The 22,529-nt window shown below is 36.7% G+C and overlaps 1 protein-coding gene across 1 annotated transcript in view; it reads left to right on the top strand.

Annotated features, from left to right (window-relative positions):
* TCF12 (transcription factor 12) overlaps positions 1 to 22,529 on the top strand; it is a 490,015-nt gene that overhangs the window by 448,958 nt on the left and 18,528 nt on the right. Inside the window, exons 13-17 of the mRNA XM_007958528.2 lie at positions 700 to 773; positions 2,095 to 2,166; positions 2,928 to 3,134; positions 14,073 to 14,187; positions 15,095 to 15,257. Coding sequence (XP_007956719.1) covers positions 700 to 773; positions 2,095 to 2,166; positions 2,928 to 3,134; positions 14,073 to 14,187; positions 15,095 to 15,257 — 631 coding nt within the window. The remainder of the gene's footprint in view (positions 1 to 699; positions 774 to 2,094; positions 2,167 to 2,927; positions 3,135 to 14,072; positions 14,188 to 15,094; positions 15,258 to 22,529) is intronic.

The following is a 22,529-nucleotide window of genomic DNA, read 5'->3' as shown; positions in this document are numbered from 1 at the left end:
ACAAAGTATATGTGAACTGCTGTATGAAAAGTGAATTTACTCTGTAAATCTTCACCCAAATCCTAATAAAAAAAAAGAAATAAGTGCGTCTTTGCATTAGTTAAGGAGTATAAATTAATATGACCATTTTGTAAAACAATTTGGCCTCGTGAACCAAGGGTCATAAATATGTTCATCCCCTTTAATTCAGAAATGTTAGCAATCCTCAAGACATATTCCCAAAAGAGGGGGGAAAGGGGACAAGGTTTACTATACCATTATTTCTAACAGCCAAAAAAATTGAAAGCAATCAAAATGTTCAGCAGTGAGAGATAATAGTGGTTAAGCAAATTATGGTGCAGAGAATCAAGTACATATTATGTAGTCATTAATAGCATTATCATAAAAACTATATAAAACCATGAGAGCATTATAAGTACATTTTCTCAAGACATAGCATATGGACAATGAAAAAGATACAAACATAAAAGTAGTTCTATTGTAAATTATAAGTTTTTTCTCTTAGGTTTCTCAACTCCCTCCAGTATACTAATAATGAAAAAGAAATCTGAATTATGTTGGGCTGTATGTAGCCAGTACTGTGCTGAAGGCTGAACAAAGATTTTCACATAAATTTGCAGTGATTGAATATCTTTATTCCTCAGAGCACCATGAAGATCACTGAGTTAATGTGGGTGCTTTGGGCTTTTGTTTTGACAGGTACCAGTCAGTGGCCTAGACCTGGAGGGCAAGCTCCTTCATCCCCAAGCTATGAAAACTCACTCCACTCCCTGGTAAGAACCTCTTGGAAACATACCGGTAGCTTTTATCTGGTAGTTTGCAGTTCTTCTTCTTTTTTGTGTTGTGGGGTTTTTTTTGTTTTGTTTTGTTTTGTTTTGTTTTTGTTTTTTAGTAAATCTTATGTAACAATGAAGAAACAGTAGGATAGCATTACACACGAATTCTTTGCTAACAAATGGCCTGATTTAGGTGAACAATATAGAACACATTGGATGTGCCTGTTGCCATCTGTTCTCTGGGACATCAGACTTCTGGTCTCAAGACAGCTGGTATTAAAATTGTGTCATGGGATTTTTGTTTCTTTGAAAAATCTAGAGCTGAATTTTTCTATACTTTCCTATCTATATAGAAGTACAAACTTTTTTTCAAAAGACCAAAGAAAATTAATGCAGTGATTGAAAGTGGTGGTATTTTACTCTTTCTCGTGTAATAATACTCTGTGTAGTTTACTACATGTCCATTAAAATTTCAATATGTTAAATCAGTTATTCTTGTCGTGAGGAGTATTATTTTCCACTAACAAAGAATGTATTATGAAAATTCTATAAGCAAAAACATTATTTAACAAGCAATAGGACAGTCGCCTGCTGAGCCCAAGGCTGGAGGTTCAAACCCACCAGCTGCTCCCCACCAGGTAGACCAGGCCATCTCTTTTGGGAGCTCTGATAATGTAGTGCCTAAGTCACTTGACTGCTAACCAGAAGGCTGGCAGTTCAAACCCACCAGCCACTCCTTGGAAGGAAGGTTGGGCAATCTACTTCCGTAGTGATACTGCCTCGGAAACCCAAGGAGGGGTTGCTATGAGTCGGATCCGACTCGACGGCACATGACAACAACAACAAGGGCAGTCAGATAAAGGAACCTGCCTAGGTACTGAGTGTGAAGAATTTGTGGTAGAATGTTAACTACTGTTGCTTTCCTATTGCTTACATTGCTAACACAGAATTACAAAGTTTAATTAAAAAAATAAGGATGATTTGATGGAATGCTAAGCTGTGCTTATTGTTCAGTAATTCCAGGTTGCAAATGGAAAAGTTCTTTTTCTATGACTAACAGAACATTTTAAATTAAAGGAAAAGTTTCTTCTCCCATATTTTGTAAGCAAATACAAGAAGTGAGTGCTGTTTAGATGCTAACCTTATAACTTTGCTGCTAAGTCCCAGCCTTCTCATGACTTAATGCAAGTAGATCTCGCAAGTCTCTATGTTAACTTACTAACATTTGATGCTGACATGCACATCAACTATTTCCTCATCTCTTTTGGAGTTAATCTTAACCTGTGCTTTGCCTCCTGTTCTGTCTTGACTTTGCCAGAAAAATCGAGTTGAGCAGCAACTTCACGAGCATTTGCAAGATGCAATGTCCTTCTTAAAGGATGTCTGTGAGGTACTATTTCTTTTAGATGGTGCCTTTTCTGTGTGTGTTTCAATTAATTATACTTCCCATTATCCATTTTAAATTCTCAAGCTGTACAGACTTTAAAGTCTTTTACAATCAAACAGTTGACCATTTCAGTTTCCGTAGTGGCATGTAAGAATAGTTTTTTTGTTCTTTTTATGTTGTTGAGAGTGATTCTTTTTAAAAGAGCTCTACTGGCATGTGCTTTTAATTTTAAAAATTCTAATATGTATGTGTATGGGGGCATGTGTGTATCCCTAGACAGACAATGTCATTTCCTCAGTTTTGTCAAAGAACATATTTGGGTGTGTTCACAATTTAAGATAGGTATGCTTTAATCACTTAAAATTACAATTTGATCTCGATGGATTTGAGGTCCCCTTCTCAAATTGCCACATTGCAAAGAATCAGTATTAAAGTACAGGTTGTCCTTCTTTATCAGCTATAATTGAGTATCAGACACAGTCTTCATCTTTTGTAGAAACTAAAAGAAATAACCTGATGGTAGATTGGTTAATTTCTTTTCAGAAGTGGTAATTTGTTTCTGAAGCTTTGTTCATTTAGCATAGTCCACAGATAAGCTTTCGTTTTTTGTTGATTTGTAGTGCAGGCAGTTGCTTTTGAAGCCAATTGATACTACATTTCACTTGCTATCTTCCATATACCCCAAAGTAGAAACATAGCAGTTTAATGAATCTGACAGACATCAGCAGTGACCTCCATGTTTTTTGTTTTTTCAATCCTTACAGCAATCTCGAATGGAGGATCGTTTAGACAGACTGGATGATGCTATCCATGTGCTGCGGAACCATGCTGTGGGACCTTCCACCAGTTTGCCTGCTGGTCACAGTGATATACACAGTTTATTGGGACCATCCCATAATGCACCAATTGGAAGCCTCAGTTCAAACTATGGAGGATCAAGCCTTGTTGCAAGCAGTCGATCCGCTTCAATGGTAAAATAGTGCTCTTCTCTCAATAGTTTCTTAAACTTATTTGCCTAAGTGTTTTTCATGGTAGTATGCAATTACAAACCAAGTGCATATTTGCTTAGTTTACTTCTAATATTGGCCAAGTACCTTGATTATTTGAAAATAGACAATAGGTAACTCACCTGCAAGTGTTTATTTCTTCTTTTTTTTTTTTAAAGAAGTTAAAGAGTGACTTTAAACTTTTTTCACTGTCTTGGGCCAGGTCACTGACTCAGTATTGGCCCATAAAATCTTGTTGTGACCATATGCAGAAAGCAGAAACTTTCTGCAGAGATCATTTTAGTAGAGATCATTTTAGTTTATAGTTGGATTTTTTCCAGATGTGTAATAATTGGTAGAACATTTTTTTTTTCTGCCTTGAAATGGTATCTAGGAAATCTGAATAGCAAAAGCGGTAAAGCAAGACTGAATTTCCAGGTACTGGTCTAGAGAAGCTATTTATTATAATATCGAACCAACCTCCAATAGCAGAAGGAATGTGAAACACTAATTCAAGCAAGTATAAATTTAAACTTTATTCCTAAATGAAGAAAAAAATGGTGGGGGAGGGATTGTTTTAAGAACAACTGGAGTTTGAGGAATATAAAAGGAAGCAGCTTTAAATTAATCGCCAAAGAGAATGAAATAATTCAGTCTATCTTTTAAAAAAACATGGTAATTTTTTTTTTAATTGTGATTTGGGTGAAAATTTACAGAGCAAATTCACTTTCCATACAGCAGTTCACATATACTTTGTCTCGTGACATTGACTACAATTTTCCACAAAGCAACAGCTCCCCTTCCACTTCCTCCCGATAGTCATCTCTTCCCTGTGTCCATCCCTCCATGCAGTCCTGCCCTCTGAGCTGTCTCCCTGTGCAGAAACAGCTCTTCTTTCTCCCATGATTGTTCTCTCCAAGGAGTGTATCTACCTCAGGTAAATGTTCAACTCAGATACCTGTCTTTTGTTTGTCTGGAAGCCACAGGTGTGGGTTCAGTTCCAGACCTGAAGGGCAGCTAGGGGCTGTCTCAGTCGTTCCGCCAGGCTCTAGCAGACTAGCAAACCTGGTCCTCCTTTTTTTTTGTTTTTTTCCCAAATGATTTTGAGTTTTGTTCCACATTGTTATTCTTCTCTGTCCAGGAGATCTCCTACATAGATTCCCCTCCAAGTGATTGACAGTGGTAGCCAGGCACCATCTAGGTCTTCTGGTCTCATAGTCGTATAGGCTGAGGATCTCATGGTGTACCAGTCTCTAGGACTAATTCTTTCGTAAATCTTTGGTTTTCTTCATTCTTCTTTGCTCTGGACGAGGAGAGACCCATCGTTGCATTTAGATAGCTGCTTTCAAGCTTTTAAGATCCCAGTCACTACTCCCCAAAGTAGGATGTGGAACAATGTTTTGTGTAGTATCTTATGCTAGTTGAGCTTGATGTCCCCTGCGACTGTGGTCCTGAGCCCACAGGTTCAACTACTTGGTCCCTTTGGGTATCTGGCTGTGACCAAGAAGTGACTACAACCTGATTAAATAATTCAGTCTGTCTTTTAAAAAACATGGTAATTCTTTACAGGAGAGAGAAATAGACTTCTATAGCCATGCACATCAAAAAAAAAAAAACCTTGAATACCTTACATTATTTTTCATACAAATTGTCTTTAAAAGGAATGAAGCTCTTTTTGAACCTGCTATATTTAACTGGTACCATGTGTTTGCATGTTTATGGCATGGTTTTTCAGGTTCACTGCATGCTGTGAAATACTTTCTATGAAACAGACTTCTAGCTGTAAGCCATTTGATTCAGGCAAAAACTCACCTATCATCAAAATAATTAGGTGCCCAAATGCTGAAGGCTGTGTTCTGTAAAATAGGATTGATTCCAGATTTTCACATTCACATATCAGACAGCCATTTATATTCATTTTGGAGCCACTGAAGTAAACATCACATAACGTTTCTAGGTTTCCCAAGAACAGTGTTTTCAGCAACATGGCTGACATTAGGTGCCTGCTTATCTTACAGCCATTTGTTTAAAAAAAGAAAATTTTGAAATTCAGGCTCCATTTAAATTCATTTTTATAGCTATTTATAAGCTGATAAATGTGAAAATACTTATACATAAAAAGCACATAGGTGGTTTGTTATCATTTGTTGTTGTTGTTGTTGTTGTTGTTGTTATTTGCCATCGAGTCGGCCCCGACTCATAGCGACCCCTCCTTGAGTTTCCGAGGCAGTATCACTACAGAAGTAGGAATGCCCAACTTTCCTTCTGAGGAGTGGCTGGTGGGTTTGAACCGCCAGCCTTCTGGTTAGCAGTCCAGTGCCTTAGGCACTATGCTACCAGAGCTCCTATCATTTATTAGTGGTAGTAATAAAATCATTTTCATAGTGTAAGAAGACTAGTAAGATGGCATTTGTTGCACATATGACTGGAAAACAGCAAAATATTTGCTTAACTAGTGATCTTTATTTATAAAATGACTTGAAAATAAGTATGCGTCAATTCTAAGTTGGTTTCAACTGCAGCATTTGCAGTTTTTCTTATTCCTCACCTCTTAATCATTTTTTAATTCTTCGGTGTTTCCAGCTCACTGATCCTATGCCAGTTTTTCTGCTACAATATTTGATACACTTCTGGCCTACAATATTTTATTTACCAACTTTGGATATGCCTTGATAATAAAAGAGATTTTTTAAAGAATGTAGTTCTGCAAAACCATGTAGAGGCCTCAGCCATTTTAAAGGGACTTGTAGAGGGAGAAATTGTTTCATTAGGTATTGTTCTAAAGTTTTTAATTAAGAAAGTAAAAAAAAAAAAAAATTCCATCGAGTGTGTTCCAGCTCGTGATTGATCCCATATGTGTCAAATTTGAACTGTACTCCATACAGTTTTCAGTGGCAGATTTTGTTAGGTATTTATTTGTTAACATGTTCACTTAGAGAGAGACTCTATAGGCTAATGAGTCAAGTTGGTTATAATCTTTACAGAGCCAGTCACTAGGTCTGGATCTTCCACAGTACAACTGGGTAGGTTCAAACAGGCATTCTTTGGGTTACCAGCTGAGTACACACCATCGGTTCCACCCAGGGACCTTAGTAGCTGGTTCTTTTAGAAGTAGATTGCCAGGCCTTTCTTGCAAGCCACCTCTGAGTGGACTTCGGTCTCCAGCCTTTCATTAGCAGTCACATGCATTAAACATTTTGCCACCACCCAGGGACTCTCAATTAAGAAAGAAGCTTTCCCATTATATTCTTTGTAAATGTGTTGCCTGCTTCAGAGCATCAATAAAAGGGCTGACAGAAATATTCTTTTAAAAATAAAAGAAAGAAAAATCTCAAAATGGTTTAGAAACCACTTTGGTCTTCTGAAACCTGAGGTGACTGTGGCATCAGTGCCACAGCAACTAAGCCCAAGCTATTGCTCAATGTGCCTAGTAAGGTCTTCTCTTTACCTCTTAACTTTCTTAGAGGGCATGTTGTTGTTGTGTTGTTGTTGTTAGGTGTTGTTAGGTGTTGCCTCTGACTCATAGCTACCTATGTGCAACAGAACAAATGCTGCCCAGTCCTGTGCCAGCACCACAGTCCTGGCTATACCTGAGCCCATCGTTGCAGTCACTGTGTCAGTCCCACTGAGGGCCTTCTCTTGTTTCATTGACCCTGCACTTTACCAAATATGATATCCTTCTCCAGGGGATGGTCCCTTCTGACGACATGACCAAAGTATGTGAGATGAAGTCTGGCCATTCTCACTTCAAGGGAGCTTTCCGGCTACACTTCTTCTAGGACAGATTTGTTTGTTCTTTTGGCGGCCAATGGTACTTTCGGTATTTTTCACCAACACCACAAGTCAAAAGCATCGACTCTTCTTCCATCTTCCTTATTCATAATACTCACATGCATATGAGGGGATTGAAAATAGAATGGCGTGGGTTAGGCAAAGGACCTCTGGTGGTATAATGCCTAGGTCATTTGACTACTAACCAGAAGGCTGTCGGTTCAAATCCATCAGCCACTCCTCAGAAGGAAGGTTGGGCAATCTACTTCTGTAGTGATACTGCCTCAGAAACCCAAGGAGGGGTCCCTGTGAGTCGAATCCCACTGGACGGCAGTGCATTGCGTTGTTGCATTGGGTTAGGCACACCTTAGTCTTCAAGAACACATCTTTGTTCTTCAGCACTTGAAAGAGGTCTTTTGCAGCAGATTTGGCCAATGCAATACATCATCTTATGTCTTGACTGCTGCTTCCATTGGTGTTGATTGTGGAACCAAGTATTATAAAATCTTTAACAACTTCAGTCTTTTCTCCATTTGTTGTGATGCTGCTTATTGGTCCAGTTGGTGAGGATTTTCATTTTCTTTATGTTGAGATGTAATCCCTACTGCAGACGGTAATCCTTGTCAGCAAATGCTTCAAGTCATCTTCACTTTCAGTAAGCAAAGTTGTGTCATCTGCATATCACAGGTCGTTAATGAGTCTTCCTCCAATCCTAATGCCATGTTCTTCTTCATATAGTCCAACTTCTGGGATTATTTGTTCCACATACAGATTGAATAAGTATGTTGAAAAGCTCCAACCCTGACACACTCCCTTCCTGATTTTAAACCATGTAGTATCCCCTTGTTCTGTTCAAACGACAGCCTCCTGGTCTTTGTATAGGTTCCGATGAGCACAATCAAGCCTTCTGAAATTCCAGTTCTTCTCAGTGTTATACATAATTCGTTACGATCCACACAGTCAAATGCTTTTGCTTAGTCAATAAAACACTGACTGTTTGCTGGAACTGTGAACTGAGACCTCATAGCAAAAGATTCATTTCTGAAGAATGGGAGATGAACACTGACTCATTTAATAGTGTTAGATTTTGTCAGCTAAATCAATAAAATTTATTGTCAATAAAACTGGTATTCTTTGCTTTCAGCCACGATCCATCTGACATCAACAGTGGTATCCCTCATTCCAGGTCCTCTTCTGAATCCAGCTTGCATTTCTGGAAGTTCTCTGTCAATATACTGCTGCAACCGTCTTTGAATTATCTTCAGCAAGATTTTACTTGTGTGTGATATTAATGATACTGTTTGATAATTTCAACATTCTGTGTGATCACCTTTCTTTGGGATGGGAACAAATAAGGATTTTTTCCAGTCAGTTGGCCTGTAGTTGTTTTCCAAATTTCTTGGCATAGACGAGTGAGTGCCTCCTGTGAAGCATCCATTTGTTGAAACATCTCGATGGGTATTCTGTTAATTCCTGGAGCCTTGTTCTTCCCCAGTTCCTTCAGTGCAGCTTTGACTTCTTCCTTTAGTACCGTTGGTTCTTGATCATACACCACCTCCTAAAATGGATGAATGTCAACCATTCTTTTTGGTACAGTGACTCTGTGTATTCCTTCCATCTTTTTTTGATGTTTCCTGCATCATTCAATATTTTGGCCATAGAATCTTTCAATATTGCAACTTGAGGCTTGACATTTTTCTTCAGTTCTTTCAGCTTGAAAAATGCCAAGTGTGTTCTTCCCTTTTGGTTTTCTAACTCCAGGTCTTTACACATTTCATTATAGCAATTGGCTTTGTCTGCTCAAGCTGTGCTCTTTGAAATCTTCTGCTCTTTTATCTTGTCATTTCTTCCATTTGCTTTAGCTACTCTCTGCTCAAGGGCATGGTTCAGAGTGTCTTCTGACATCTATTTGGTCTTTTCTTCCTTTCCTGTCTTTTTAATGACAGGAAAGCCTTTTGCTTTGTGCATAGGCATAGATAGAGCTGGTAAGTATCTGCCAAAATCATCAACCCTCTCCACTCATCCATACATAATCACTAGGACTTTCCAGAGGTGGATTCCACCTTTGATACATAAGCTATCAGCTGACAAAATCTAACACTATTAAATGAGTCAGTGTTCATCTTCCATTCTTCAGAAATGAATCTTTTGCTATGAGGTCTCAGTTCACAGTTCCAGCAAGCAGACTAAAGGATGGAATGAAAAGAAGATAACAGTCTGCTGTTGAGGATGACTCTTACCTTATCCTGGTGGCTTTTATCCATGTCCGAGGGCTTCCATTTTACCACCAGGAAGCCCATATTTTGCTTACATGCTCAACTCTTTTCATGTTGTTGATGTGTGATATTGGGAATACATTGCTGTCACTATTGCCAGCCATCTTCAAGAGTTAATCTTCCACTTTTATTGTCCTTCCTTGTTTCCATGCATTCTAACTGATGATGTCTGAGGAATGACTCAATTTCACATTATGGAATCATTTTTCTTTTTCTATTTTTTTTCTTCCAGGAGCTTATATAGCATTAACAAATTAATACTATCAAGGTTACTTGTGGTGTAAATTCTGCATGCTAACGATTTCCTTGGTCATGGAAATAGCTTTGATTATCGAGAAGTTTTCTCTATAGTGTTGTAATAGGATTATGCCAGTGTGATCATTCCCAGCTAAGAATCTTGAGTTGTAGGAGATCCAACTTCTTGTCGTGAAATTCAAATAATTATCTGTCAGTTTTTTAAAAATTGGTCCATAAAATTTTTTTCCGTTTCACACCAAGTCCAGAAGAGTACCATCTGCCCAAAATATATATTAATAGGTATCAGTTGCAAAAGACTTGTTTTTGACTGTTATTTCTTTAACTGAATTTATTTGACTGGCATCATAGTTTAGAATTAAATGAGAATTAAAGACTTTAAGATATATTTTAGTTATCTAACATACCCAACAACAACAATATACACAAAAATTGAATTTCTTAGAAAATTGTATCAGTAAAAGAAACTAGGAAATGAGTAATCCCTGTTCCTTTTTATATGATAAGTGTAGCCTTTATATTTGCTCTTAATTTATATTTCATTTACTTAATTTTCCAGTCTCTTTCCGTTTTTAATGTATAATTACTTAATGTAAGTATAAAATTTAAAACTTTTTGTTACACATTTTTATTAATATGTGCTAATGATATATCCTTAAAATTTTTGAAGCATAAGATCAGGATTTTTAGAACTACTGAAGTCCCATTATTGGGCTTTAGGTTTGCTTCCATTTATTTAGTGTAATAGTAAACTTTTGGAATAAAATGCTGACAGGAAAAGAATGTTTATTAAGTGGAAAACTGAGAACAAATGAAATCATGTCATTTAGGCATTATAAAGAAACATCAGCAATGTAAAGTTACTGTACATCACATCTGTTTATGGCCTAGTTATGTCTAAATTACAGGTCCAATCAATGATTTTAGCTTCAAAACAAAGTGAGATTATAATCTTTTTGTATTAATGGAAGCTTGGTATATAGATCTTTAAGTTTCTTATTTATGATACAGGATAACATTGTTTGCATGAATTCTTTTGATTTCATAGTTCTAAGTACTGAGGAAATTTAATTCAGGGCTTTTCTCTTCATTATATTTTGGTATTGCTTGGGGTTTTTGTTGCTTAATCTGTGGTTGAACATGTAGTGATGTATGAGAGCAGAGTAAACAAAGTTAAATAGAATTTAAAACTACCTCATATAATGTTTTAAAAGTATAATTTGTATCTGTTTTCTAAATCTTAAAGCATTTTAGAGAAACTGTTTTTCTTAGATCTAAGAGATTTAAGATTAAAGGCTAACAGGCAAACAATGGGTAATATTTTATTGAAAACTATCTCATCATTTTTATCATTTTTCCAAAATAAGTTTGAAATCATTTTAACTTCCCATTTAGATAATACTTAATTTTGGTTGTATAGGTTGTCTTTGTATGCTGCAAAAATTGTATATGTAGGTTTCAGCTGAATATAAAGATAACTATTTTGCTTTTTATAGTTCAGAATTCCTCAAAATGAAAACATTTTTTAAGTTTGAAAAAGAGAGAGAATATATATTTGTGGAAATCTCATTTAAAAGAACTATAAGAAATGGAATACTACTAAGTTTCTAACATAAAACCCCTCTTCAGATAAAACAGAGTACCTTAGAATAGACAGTATATACAATCCTTTAATCCGTTCTATAGATTAATACTGATTAATTTAAATCACTAGTATTCAGTGAGTAGTACAAATTGAACAAATTATTAGAATAGAATTAAAAATCAGAGAGGAATTCATACTGAGTACTTTTCAGTCTGTCCTTAAATTCATAACACCTCTTATTCATCAACTAATTAGATTTAACATTTTTCCATTGTGGGTGCTAAAGATAAAACAGGTCCCTTGTTGGTGCTTGCACAAAAGTAAGGCCATACACAGGTTGTGAAGATTCAGAATGCAGAGTGATGTCATTTAATGGGATGGGTCTTTTATTCTGAAATGAAGCTCCTAAGAATTGAAATATAGAGCATAGAAGGCAGAGGGGTTTGCTTTCCCCTGCTATTCCCCAATAGCAGCAGCTTGTCAGCTGTATGCTAACGAGATGAACAATTAAAACAGGGGTCTATCTGGCTGGCCCCACAGGCCTTGGGTTCAGACAAAGAACTGTTTATACACCTGTTGTGTGTGTGGACAGAGCAGTTTGAATGTGGAGCTGGAGATTAAAGCAAAGATGTGGGAGCCAGGGTGAGCAAGGGTTAAAGAGAACTATTAAGAACTGTGAAAGTCAAATTCTCCAGAAAATATATGAGGGCCATTTGCTAGGAGAATCAAGTTACAAAGAAAAAGTTCCTGCTAACTTCATTAAGATGAAAAACTCCAGACTTCAAGCTTTCTGCTTGTCTAAGGCTATTTTTTAAAGGCTTACATTTTTGCCCTGTTTGCCAATTTTATTTTATTTTTGCAATTCAGTAATGTAGGTTAACCAAAATATTTGCCAGTGATTATGTCCCAAAACAAACTTAGCAACCTTTCTGATTTTCCTTAAGGAAAAGGCACAAGTCTAAAATTTATCATTTAGATAATGATCTTATGTATCTGCCAAGCTTTTCATCAGAAGGAAGTGGTAGAGAACATTTTCATTAATTGAGATTCAGGAAATCAAAGATTTATATTAATGAAATAAAAAGAAATCAGAATTCAGTAGATATATCATCACTTAAATGAGTGAAAATTCAGTTCAGTGGTATTGTCTTACAAAGCTGTAAAATGAGATCTCTATGTATAGTAAATATATTTATATATATGTCTAAATTTTAAAAAGCTACTTTCTATTAAATTACTTGATATGATAGTTTAAAATACTAAGTAAGAATAGAATTAGTGTATATTACCAGAAATCATATGAATTCTTTACGTTTTAAGCCCACATTATTGTAAACACAGAGAAATCTCAGCTTTTGCTTTATTCTGAAACCATTTCCTAGGCCAGTCAAAATTGTTCTAGGCATCTAAGATTCCAAAGAATTTGCAGCTATTTGTTATGTTTATTCCCTATATTATTTTTTTAATGGGTTTTTTAACTGACTTTCCACTCAGGACAGTGGAAGGATTTCATGAAATATATTTTAAGAATAATTTCAGTCTTGAATACAATTTTCCCAATCCACTTCACTGTTAGTTAACTTTGTTGGGTTTAATTTTTTAGAGTTTTCTTTTTTTTTTTTTTTTTGAGGAAATCTAAAGGCTTGGGGAGTTTCACAGGTAACAAGAACCATGGAAGTGAGCAACAGTTTCTGTGGTTCCTTCTTAGATTTATGATTTTAATGTATTAGCAAGTATGTAGCGTAGAAAAAGGACATAGTCAATATTTGATTACCAAAGGGAGCAGTGACACAAATAATCCTCAACAATGATTTTTAAAATACCTATGGAATACATTAAGTGTGTTTTCAAATACACTAAAAGATAAAAGAATAAGGGTGGAAGATGACTATTTCTTCAAAAGTGTGGTGGAAGGCAAAATATTTGTAATATATTCTAATTATATAAATTGCGTTTCTTAAAACTTTCCTTTGGTTCCTTTTGTACTTTAGGTTTTAGCTTACTGGAAATCAAAGGACAAACATGAAAAAAAAAAAAAAAAAACCTCAGTGCCATTGAGTCAGTTAACTCTAAACTTACATAGGAGTATTATATCTTTTAGGGTAAAATCATACTCAGTCATGAAAGATAAAAAAGCTATATTAATTACTCAGGAGGGATTCAGAGCTTGGCAGTTTACTGGGATTGAAAGATTTATTGAAAAATAGTGACTCTCATGTATAACTCCAGGCAATAAACTTATTTAATTAAAGGCTTAATCTTCTGGTTGACATGTCTGCTACTGTTCTAATAAAAAGCTTCATCTACAACTAGGTTTTCTAAAAATACTGCAATAGCTAAATACTTGGTAACATGTGCATGTTTTATCTTCCCGTTTTAAATTAACTATTTCTTATGTAAGTTTGATTAAAGTTCAGAATAAAAATATGTGACGTTTTTGTTGCCTGGCAATGCAAAATTTCTGTTTTAAGTTATTTTAATTTTTTTATTGCTTTTGCCACTGTTTAAAGATTTTGAGAGGAGGCAATTAGAAGAAGAAAACACATGACAGTATAGTTTATAGAGTTGAGGAGGGACAGGGTATGCCAAAGTGTAGTTAAATACCATTACTACTTGGAATGAAGCAGTATTTAATTTTTTCCTTAGAATGTAATAGTATTTTGTTAAATACAAGTTCATGCATAATTTAATATGTTAGGTTCTATACAGAATAGGTTTTCAGATTGTTTATATAAAACCATTAATATACCTATAGTGTACTATTTGCTTTATGGCTTTCAGAGCACTTTGTCTCTGTTAGCTGGAGAGGAATTCTTATGGAGTACTTTCACAAAGTTAAGAGTTTTTTTAATTTTAGAAAGTAACATTTTGCTTTGATTATAGATGAAGCATTAGTTCTATCAAATCTTCTGAAATTCCTGCTGAAAAACAGAAAAGTATGATCCAAAAACGGTTTCTAGATTCAGATGAGTGACTTCACTCTATTAACCAGTGACAGAATTGAACTACCTTGATATTTTATTTTTTTAACTTTAGGTTGGAACACATCGGGAAGACTCTGTCAGTCTGAACGGCAGTCATTCAGTCTTGTCCAGTACAGTCACTGCTTCAAGTACAGACCTGAACCATAAATCACAAGAAAATTATAGAGGTAGCTATATGTTTGGTTTTCAGTAGAAATGCAGACAGAGCGATCATTTGAACACTGCCACGTTTCTCACAGCTAAATTGACATCTTTGAATCAAAGTTATCTTAGCTGGAGCAATTCAAGCAGTACTGATACTGCATCATGCATGAATGTGTACAATAGATATTTAGGGTTCCGTTTGGCCCATTTGGCTACATCTGCTATGGCTATTAATGTGTGAAACCATGTGCAAACTATTATTCACTTATTTACCGATTATCATTTATTCCTACTTCTGTCTGGGTCTTTCTTCCTTAATTAGTTTGCCTCATGAGTAAGCTTCCATGGTCTCTAAAGCAATGAAAAAGATATTTGAGTATGTTAAGTGCTCTGAATGATGGTAGTCATTCTTTAGGACTTTATGATTTAATTGGAGAGACAGACAATTCTGGTAGAAAGCAAAGAGATGAATCTTATAACAGCTTGTATAATAAGTACAAACATATAGCTAATGTTAAAACCACAATAAAGTTCTCTCAGTTATATTTAACCATGATTCCTGTTTTATCTTATTTATTCAGGAAAATGTTAGGCTTATTTCCTTCACCTTGGCAGCATCTGAGAAGTTAGTTTCTAAAAATGATTATCAAGTCTCTCATACTATGTTCAATTGTTAAACAGTGCCTGGAAATGAACAATAGACTGGCCATCAAGATCAGTCTTGTTCTTTTAAATACGGATGCTATAAAAATTATTTTCTCAAAATTTTATGGACATATTCTTTGTTTTAAATGATATGCATTCCCACATTTTCAGATTTCCATGGTAACCCTGGAACAACTAAGACTATGTTCCAATTAGAAGCTTTACAGTCTTTGCTCTAATTCATAAATGAACCTGATCATTTATGTTTCATTGACTCTTTGTTAGGTGGTTTACAAAGTCAATCTGGAACTGTTGTTCCAACAGAAATCAAGACTGAAAACAAAGAGAAGGATGAAAACCTTCATGAACCTCCTTCATCAGATGACATGAAATCAGATGATGAATCATCCCAAAAAGATGTCAAGGTTTCATCTAGAGGCAGAACAAGGTGTGTATTAAATGGCATACAAACCCAGGTTTATCTGACTCAAAAATTGTTTTCCACTATACCATTTTAGGACCTACCTATAAAAAAGAATTACATCTCTGCCCTCAGATTTCTTACAGTCTGTGAAGATAAGACAATTAGAGGACAAAATAGCTAAAACAAGTTAAAGTGTATGATACAGATGTTTTAGATTTACTGGATCAATAAATATTCAAACATACTAATTTAAGCTTAAGTATATGGTAACATATAAGACCATTATTCATTTAAAGTATGAGTTGGCAAACTACAGTTCACTGACTGTTTTTATACATGAAGTTTTATTGGAACACAGCCACACCCCATTCATTTACGTGTTTTTCTATGGCTGCTTTCTTCCTGTAACAGCAGATTTGAGTTTGTCAATTCTTAGTTTAAACAGTAATTTGAAAAGAGTATGGAAAAGGAAGATCTCCAGATGGACTAATGTTGTCAGGGAAGATTTCCCAGAAATTGGGCTTGACTTTGAAGTATGAATATAGACCCATTGTACATTACTTTCAAATGACTTCCGGATTCTTCCTTCAGATTTTTCTACGCTAAAACTAGATGGATTTGGTATATTTGTGGTACATTCTATCTCTTGGTATATTCATTTATCGAGGATATATTTTTTAAAAATTATATTGTGATTGGGGTGAAAGTTTACAGAGCAAGTTCATTTCCCATACAGCAGCTCACATATACTTTGTCTCATGACATTGACTGCAATTCCCACAATGCAACAGCTCCCTGCCACTTCCTCCCCATAGTTAGTCTTCCCTGTGTCCTTCCCTCCCACGTACTTCTGTACCCTGAGCTGTTTTCCTGTGCACACACTGCCCTTCTATGCTCCCATTTTATCAATAATATTTATATATCACATGTAGATACTAATTTGTAAAACATAACTTGTGGTAAGTTATGGGGCAAAAAAGACTACAATTACTTTGGTAGGTATAACTAAAAGAACTAGTATGGTCTTTTTTGACATTTTCACACCTGGATATTTCTCTTGGGAAAATGAACTCTTATGATCCTGCTACTGTCATTTTAGGAGCTCTGGTAGCATAGTGCCTAAGGCACTTGACTGCTAACCAGAAGGCTGGTGGTTCAAACCCACCAGCCACTCCTCGGAAGGAAGGTTGGGCATTTTACTTCCATAGTGATACCGCCTCACAAACCCAAGGAGGGGTCCTATGAGTCAGGGCCAACTTGACAGCACATAACAACAACTTTCATTTTAATATGTATTGTACTTCACTGAGCCAAGGGCATGAAAAAGTGAAAAGTAGAGCAGAGAATCCAGAGACCATATCTTTGAAGCATCTTATTTCTTAGGTTTATTGTTTAAACATAATTTTAAGGGAAATAATTTGCAATGTTTTAGGTGCTAGAATTTATTTCCTCTCTCCTCCTCATTCATCTTCTTATGTTATGGGTCAGGGTTCAGCAAACTTTTGTTTGCTGTAGAGTAGCCAAAAAACAAAAAAGCCAAACCCACTGCCATCAAGTTGATTCTAACTCGTAGCAACCCCGTAGGCCAGAGTAGAACTGCCTCATAGGGTTTCCAGGGCTGCAAATAATTTATGGAAGCAGATTGCCACAGCTTTCTCCTGCAAACCAGCCGGTGGGTTCAAACCTCCAACCATTCAGTTAGCAGCTGAGCACTTTAACCACTGTGTCACCAGGGCACTTTTGTAAAGGGGCAGATAGTACATATTTTTGGTTTTCTCTATCAGAACTTTTAAACTCTGCCATTATCACAAAAACTACCAGAGACAGTACATTAAATCAATGGGTGTGACTTTGTTCCAATAAAGCATTACTGATAAAAATGGTAACCTACCTGTGGGCTATGGTTTATTGACTTATTACAGGGCATCAGAAATTGAGAAGTAGTGTAATACAGGTTAAGAATATGGCCTTTGACTTCCAGTATGATAGAGAAATAGGCAGACAAGTGACACAGACTCTCTTCAACAAAGAAAAAACAGTTGACGGAGATACAGAAGATAATCCTGGAGCCCTGAGCTTTGAAAAGAACTATACAGAAGTGGATTAGGCACCAACTAGTGGAAAAACCTGAATGAAAACAGTGAGTACAGAGACAGAGCTGCGGACTGTCAGCTATTCTGATGGGACCAACAGCCTGAATATTTCCAAGAGGGGTTGGAATCTGAGAATTCACCTAGAGATCAGCACTGGTCCCCAACAGCTGCAAGGACAACTGTGTTGGTGGCCTATGACTAGGAAGGGAAGCAGCAAGGAAGGAGACAGCCAGAGCTGTTTGACTTTCCACTGTCCAGAGGGCGCAGCCATTTTGAATGTTTGTAAGTGGCTGCCATATTGGATATTTAAAGTGACCGAGGGTGCAGCCATTTTGAATCTTCATAAGTGGCAGACATTTTGGATTTTAAAGCGACAGCATTCTCATTCAGATTCCAGGGACCTAAGAATGATCTCTGTTTGCCAAGGTCATCAGGGTCATACAAGAGGCTGACAACAGGAAAGGAGACAGGTGGTGAGTGTGTAAGTGCTGTCAACTAGCAAATAGAGGAGCACAGTACCTTGCTTGAATAGATAACATAAAAACCAAACAAAGAATACAAAAATTGTGGGCAAGTCACTCCAACATACAATCACCAATTAAATATAAACACAAAAACATCACAATGCCTCAAAGACAATAGAGCATCACAGTCCACACAAAGAAGCAAGATAATGCAGGAGAAACAAGGGACCAGGATACAGACCCAAAACACATCCCTGAGGAAGATGCAGCATTGGAACTCCCTGATAAGGAATTCAAAAGAATTATATTTAGGTATCTGCAACGAATTGAGAAACAGATCAAGGAAAACACAAAGGAAACCCTAGAACAATTTCAAAAGACAATACAAGAACAAAATGACAAAATAAATGAAAAATTAGAAATGATACAAAATCTACACACAGAAATCCAGAAGATTAATGCTAAATTTTCAGAAATAGATAACACATTGAAAGGAGCAGAACTGAGTCAATGGAAGACAGAATGAGGGAGATTGAAGGCAAATACCTGAACACTTTTTTGGAAAGTGATAAATCAGAAAAAAGATAAGAACAAAATGAAGAAAGCCTAAGTTTCATGTAGGATACCATCAAAAGGAATAATCTACGTGTAATCAGAATTCCAGAACAGGAAGAGACAAGTAAAACCACAGAGAAAATTCTTGGAAGATTTGTTGAAAGAGAATTTTCCTGGTATGATGAAAGATGACAATATATCCATTCAGGAAGTCCAACGAACCCCAAACAGGATAGACCCCAAAAGAAAATCACCCAGACATATCATCATCAAACTCACCAAAACAAAAAAGATAGAAAGAATCATGAGAACAGCACAGGAAAAATGAAAAGTTACCTACAAGGAGCAACCAATAAGACTGAGCTCGAATTTCTCATCAGAAATCATGCAGGTGAGGAGACAATGGGATGGTATATATAAAACCCTGAAAGAGAAAAATTTCCAACCAAGAATTATGTACTCAGCAAAATTGTCCTTCAAATATGATGGTGAAATTAGGACATTTCCAGATAAGCAGAAATTAAGGGAATTTGTTAAAACCAGACCAACCTTACAAGAGATGCCAAAGGGAATCCTTTGGACAGAGAAGCAACAACAGCCAACAACTGACTATTAACACACATGATGATATTACCCAGAAACCTACCCAGCTATGGAGTATCCAAAGTAAATAAGCCTACAAGATTGTAAACAGGGAACTGGAGACATCAGTTGACAAAGAAGGACAACAACAAACCAAAAAGAGGGGAAAAACTGTCATTACAGAACTTCTAGATGGTAGGGAAGTCAAGACAACTACAAGAAAAAATGGATTGTTCTAAACTTGGGAATAAAACTATAAAGCACAGGATAACCTCAAAGAAAAATGATAAACCTTCATATCAAAAAAGAAGACCAGCATAAATATTCAGCAAATACTAAAACAATAGCAATGAAGGAAGAGATGACACGATTCATAAATAAAACGAGCTCAGCATAAAAGATTATGTGGAACAAAGAAATCGACACCACAAAAAAGCACATAACAAAAATGACAGCAACAGATTCATATTTGCTGATAATTATATATCTGGCAAGGAACTTATCTCTAAGATTTATAGTGGAAGAGTGTTGTTGTTGTCATGTGCCATCAAGTTGGACCCGACTCGTAGCGACCCCTCCTTGGGTTTTGGAGGCAGTATCACTACAGAAGTAGATTGCCCCATCTTCCTTCCGAGGAGTGGCTGATGGGAAGAATAGATGCCTAAATTATGGTCCATACACAGAATGGAATGCTATGCAGCACTAAAGAATAATATTGAGTCTGCAAAACACCGCATAGTATGGATGAACTTGGAGGACATTATGCTGAGTGAAGTAAGTCAATCACAGAAGGACTAATACTGTATTAGTTCATTGTTATGGAGGGTCAAGGAAAGGTTTATATATGGAGGGAAACTTTCTTTGTTGGTTGCCAGCTGAGAGGGGAGGGGAAGGAACACTGAAAAAAAAAAATGCATTGACCCATGTCACTTTAGTTTTGTGTATTTCACTGTACATAAATTATATTTCAATAAAATGCATTAAAAGAAAATAAAAGAATATGGCCTTTGGTTTGGGTCCATAGTCTCATCGGACAGCTTGGTCCAACTGGCATAATAGAGATCATAAAATTTATGCTTTGCATGCTTTACATTGTAATGAGTAGTATCTGGGATATTAAAAGCTTTTGAGCAGCCATGTGTGATACACTATTTGTCTCTATTTATCTGAAGCAAAAGAGAAAGAAGGAAACCAAAGACTCAGAGAAGAAACTAGTCTATAGAACTAATAGTCTACAGAAACTGTGCCCTTATCTACCCTGAGACCAGAACTAGATGGTACCTGGCTACCATTCTCATCAAGGCCACAATAGAAGGATCCTGACAGAGTGGGAGAAAAATGTAGAACAGAACTCAAATTCTTAAAAAGTCCAGACTTGACTTGTTGAGACTCGAGGACTCCCCAAAACTATCACTCTGAGATGCTCTTCAAACTTTGAACAGAAACTGTCCCCTGAGGTCACCTTTTTGCTAAATAACAGATTGGCTCATAAAATATATCACCCATGAGTACTGCTTTCCTTTAAATAATCCTCTATCTGAGACCAAAAAGGAACTCTGATGGTGTAGTGGGTAAGGCATTTGGCTACTAACCAGAAGGTTGGCAGGTCAGATCCCCCAGCTTTTCCATGGGAGGAAGATGAGGTAGTCTACTTCCATACAGATTTACAGCCTTGCTAACCCAATGGAGTCACTATGAGTTGGACTTGACTTCATGGCAGTGGGTTTTTTGTGGGTCAACAATTACTCTAAAGCAAAGATGAAAAGGTAAGAGGGCAGGGAAACTAGATTACTGGAAATGGAGCAACTAGAACAGAAATAATGAGAATGTTTGACACATTGAAAAATTTAACCAATTTCTTTGAACAGTGTGTGCAGAAATTGTTAAATGAGAACATAATTTGCTGTGTAAACTTTCACTGAAAACACAGTAAAATATTATTTTAAATATATCTCTATCTACATCTCCTTACATCCTTTGGACAAAGTAAGATTTTAATACCTGAGTGGAGCAGATGGTTAAACTCTTAACTACTAGCCAAAAGGTTGGTAATTTAAACCCAGCCAGAAACAGTTCAGAAGACAGTCCTAACAATCTGCTTCTGAAAGGTCACAGCATTGAAAACCCTCTAGAGCAGTTCTATTCTGCACACATGGGTCACCATGAATTGGAATCAATTTCATTACAACTAACAACCATCATGTACTAGTTAAGTGATCTTGGTCAAGTTACTAAAGCTTTCTGAGGCTCAGTTCCTTCCTGCAGAAAAAAGAATGATGCTTCCTATTATACATTTCTTAGAAGAAAATCTTAGAAGTCTACTTTTGAAAAATCAGCCATTGAGAACTTTTCGGATCACAGTTCTGCTCTAACATACATGGAATTGCCATGAGTCAGAATCTATTCAATAACAACTGGTAATCTTACACAGTTGCTGTGAGAATAAAATGATGCATAAAAGCCTTTAGTACACTATCTAGCATGCAGTCAGCATTTAATAAGGATGTTGTTGTTAGATGCTGTCAAGTCAGCTCCAACTCATAGCATCCTCATGTACAGCACAATGAAATACTGCCCAGTCCTGTGCCACCTTCACAATCCCTGCTATACCTGAACCCATTGTTGTAGCCACTGTGTCAGTCCATCTTGTTCAGGGCCTTCCCCTTTTTTGTTTACCCTCCTCTCTACCAAGCATGATATCCTTCCCCAGGGAATGGTCCCTTCTTAAAACAAGACCAAAGTAGGTGAGGTAAAGTCTGGCCATTCTCGCTTCCAAGGAACAATCTGGCTGCACTTTTTCCAAGACAGATTTGTTAGTTCCTTTAGCAGTCCATGGTACTTTCAGCATTCTTTACCAACACCACAACTCAAAAACATCAACTCTTCTTCGGTCTTCCTCTCACATGCCTATGAGGTGATTGAAGATACCATGGCTTGTGTAGGCGCACCTTAGTCTTCAAGGAGATATCTTTGCTCTTCAGCACCTGAAAGAGGTCTTTTGCAGCAGATTTCCCCATTGCAATATGTCATCTGATAATCTTGACTCGTGCTTCCATTGGTGTTGATTGTAGGATACCGTGGTGGTAATTTTAGATGTGTGGTATAAGTTTGCTTCCATGGAGCACTAATCTGAGTTCTTGTCATTATACCAAACCCAAACCAAACTCATTGCCATCGAGTCAATTCCAATTCATAGGGACCCCCATTGGGTTTCCAAGGTGGTAAATCTTTACAGAAGATGATTGCCCCTTCTTCCTTCTGTGGAGCAGCTAATAGGTTTCAACTGCCAACCGTCCAGTTAGCAGTGAAATGCCATTATACTACCACTAATTTGCCATGTGACCCTAGTGAGGTCACTGATTTCTGTAGGTCTTACAGTGATTTTCAAAACTGCTGCACAGACCTCTTAACATTTTTTTGAAATGCAGATACCTGGGCCCAGCTGCAACATCTGAGTAAACCCAGCCCCAGGATTACAGGTGAGGAGAGACAACTCAGGGACGCCCAAAGTAGCAAGCGGGAAGAACAGGAGAAAGGGGATTAAAAGCCAGGAAGCAAGAGAGAAGAGCAATCAGCCAAAGGGATTAGATGAGCGGCAACTT

The sequence above is a fragment of the Orycteropus afer genome, unplaced genomic scaffold (genome assembly GCF_000298275.1).
Source record: "Orycteropus afer afer isolate SDZICR_OR568_19922 unplaced genomic scaffold, OryAfe1.0 scaffold00015, whole genome shotgun sequence".
In the NCBI taxonomy this organism is placed as follows: domain Eukaryota; kingdom Metazoa; phylum Chordata; class Mammalia; order Tubulidentata; family Orycteropodidae; genus Orycteropus; species Orycteropus afer.
This window is presented reverse-complemented; position numbering and strand designations above follow the sequence as displayed.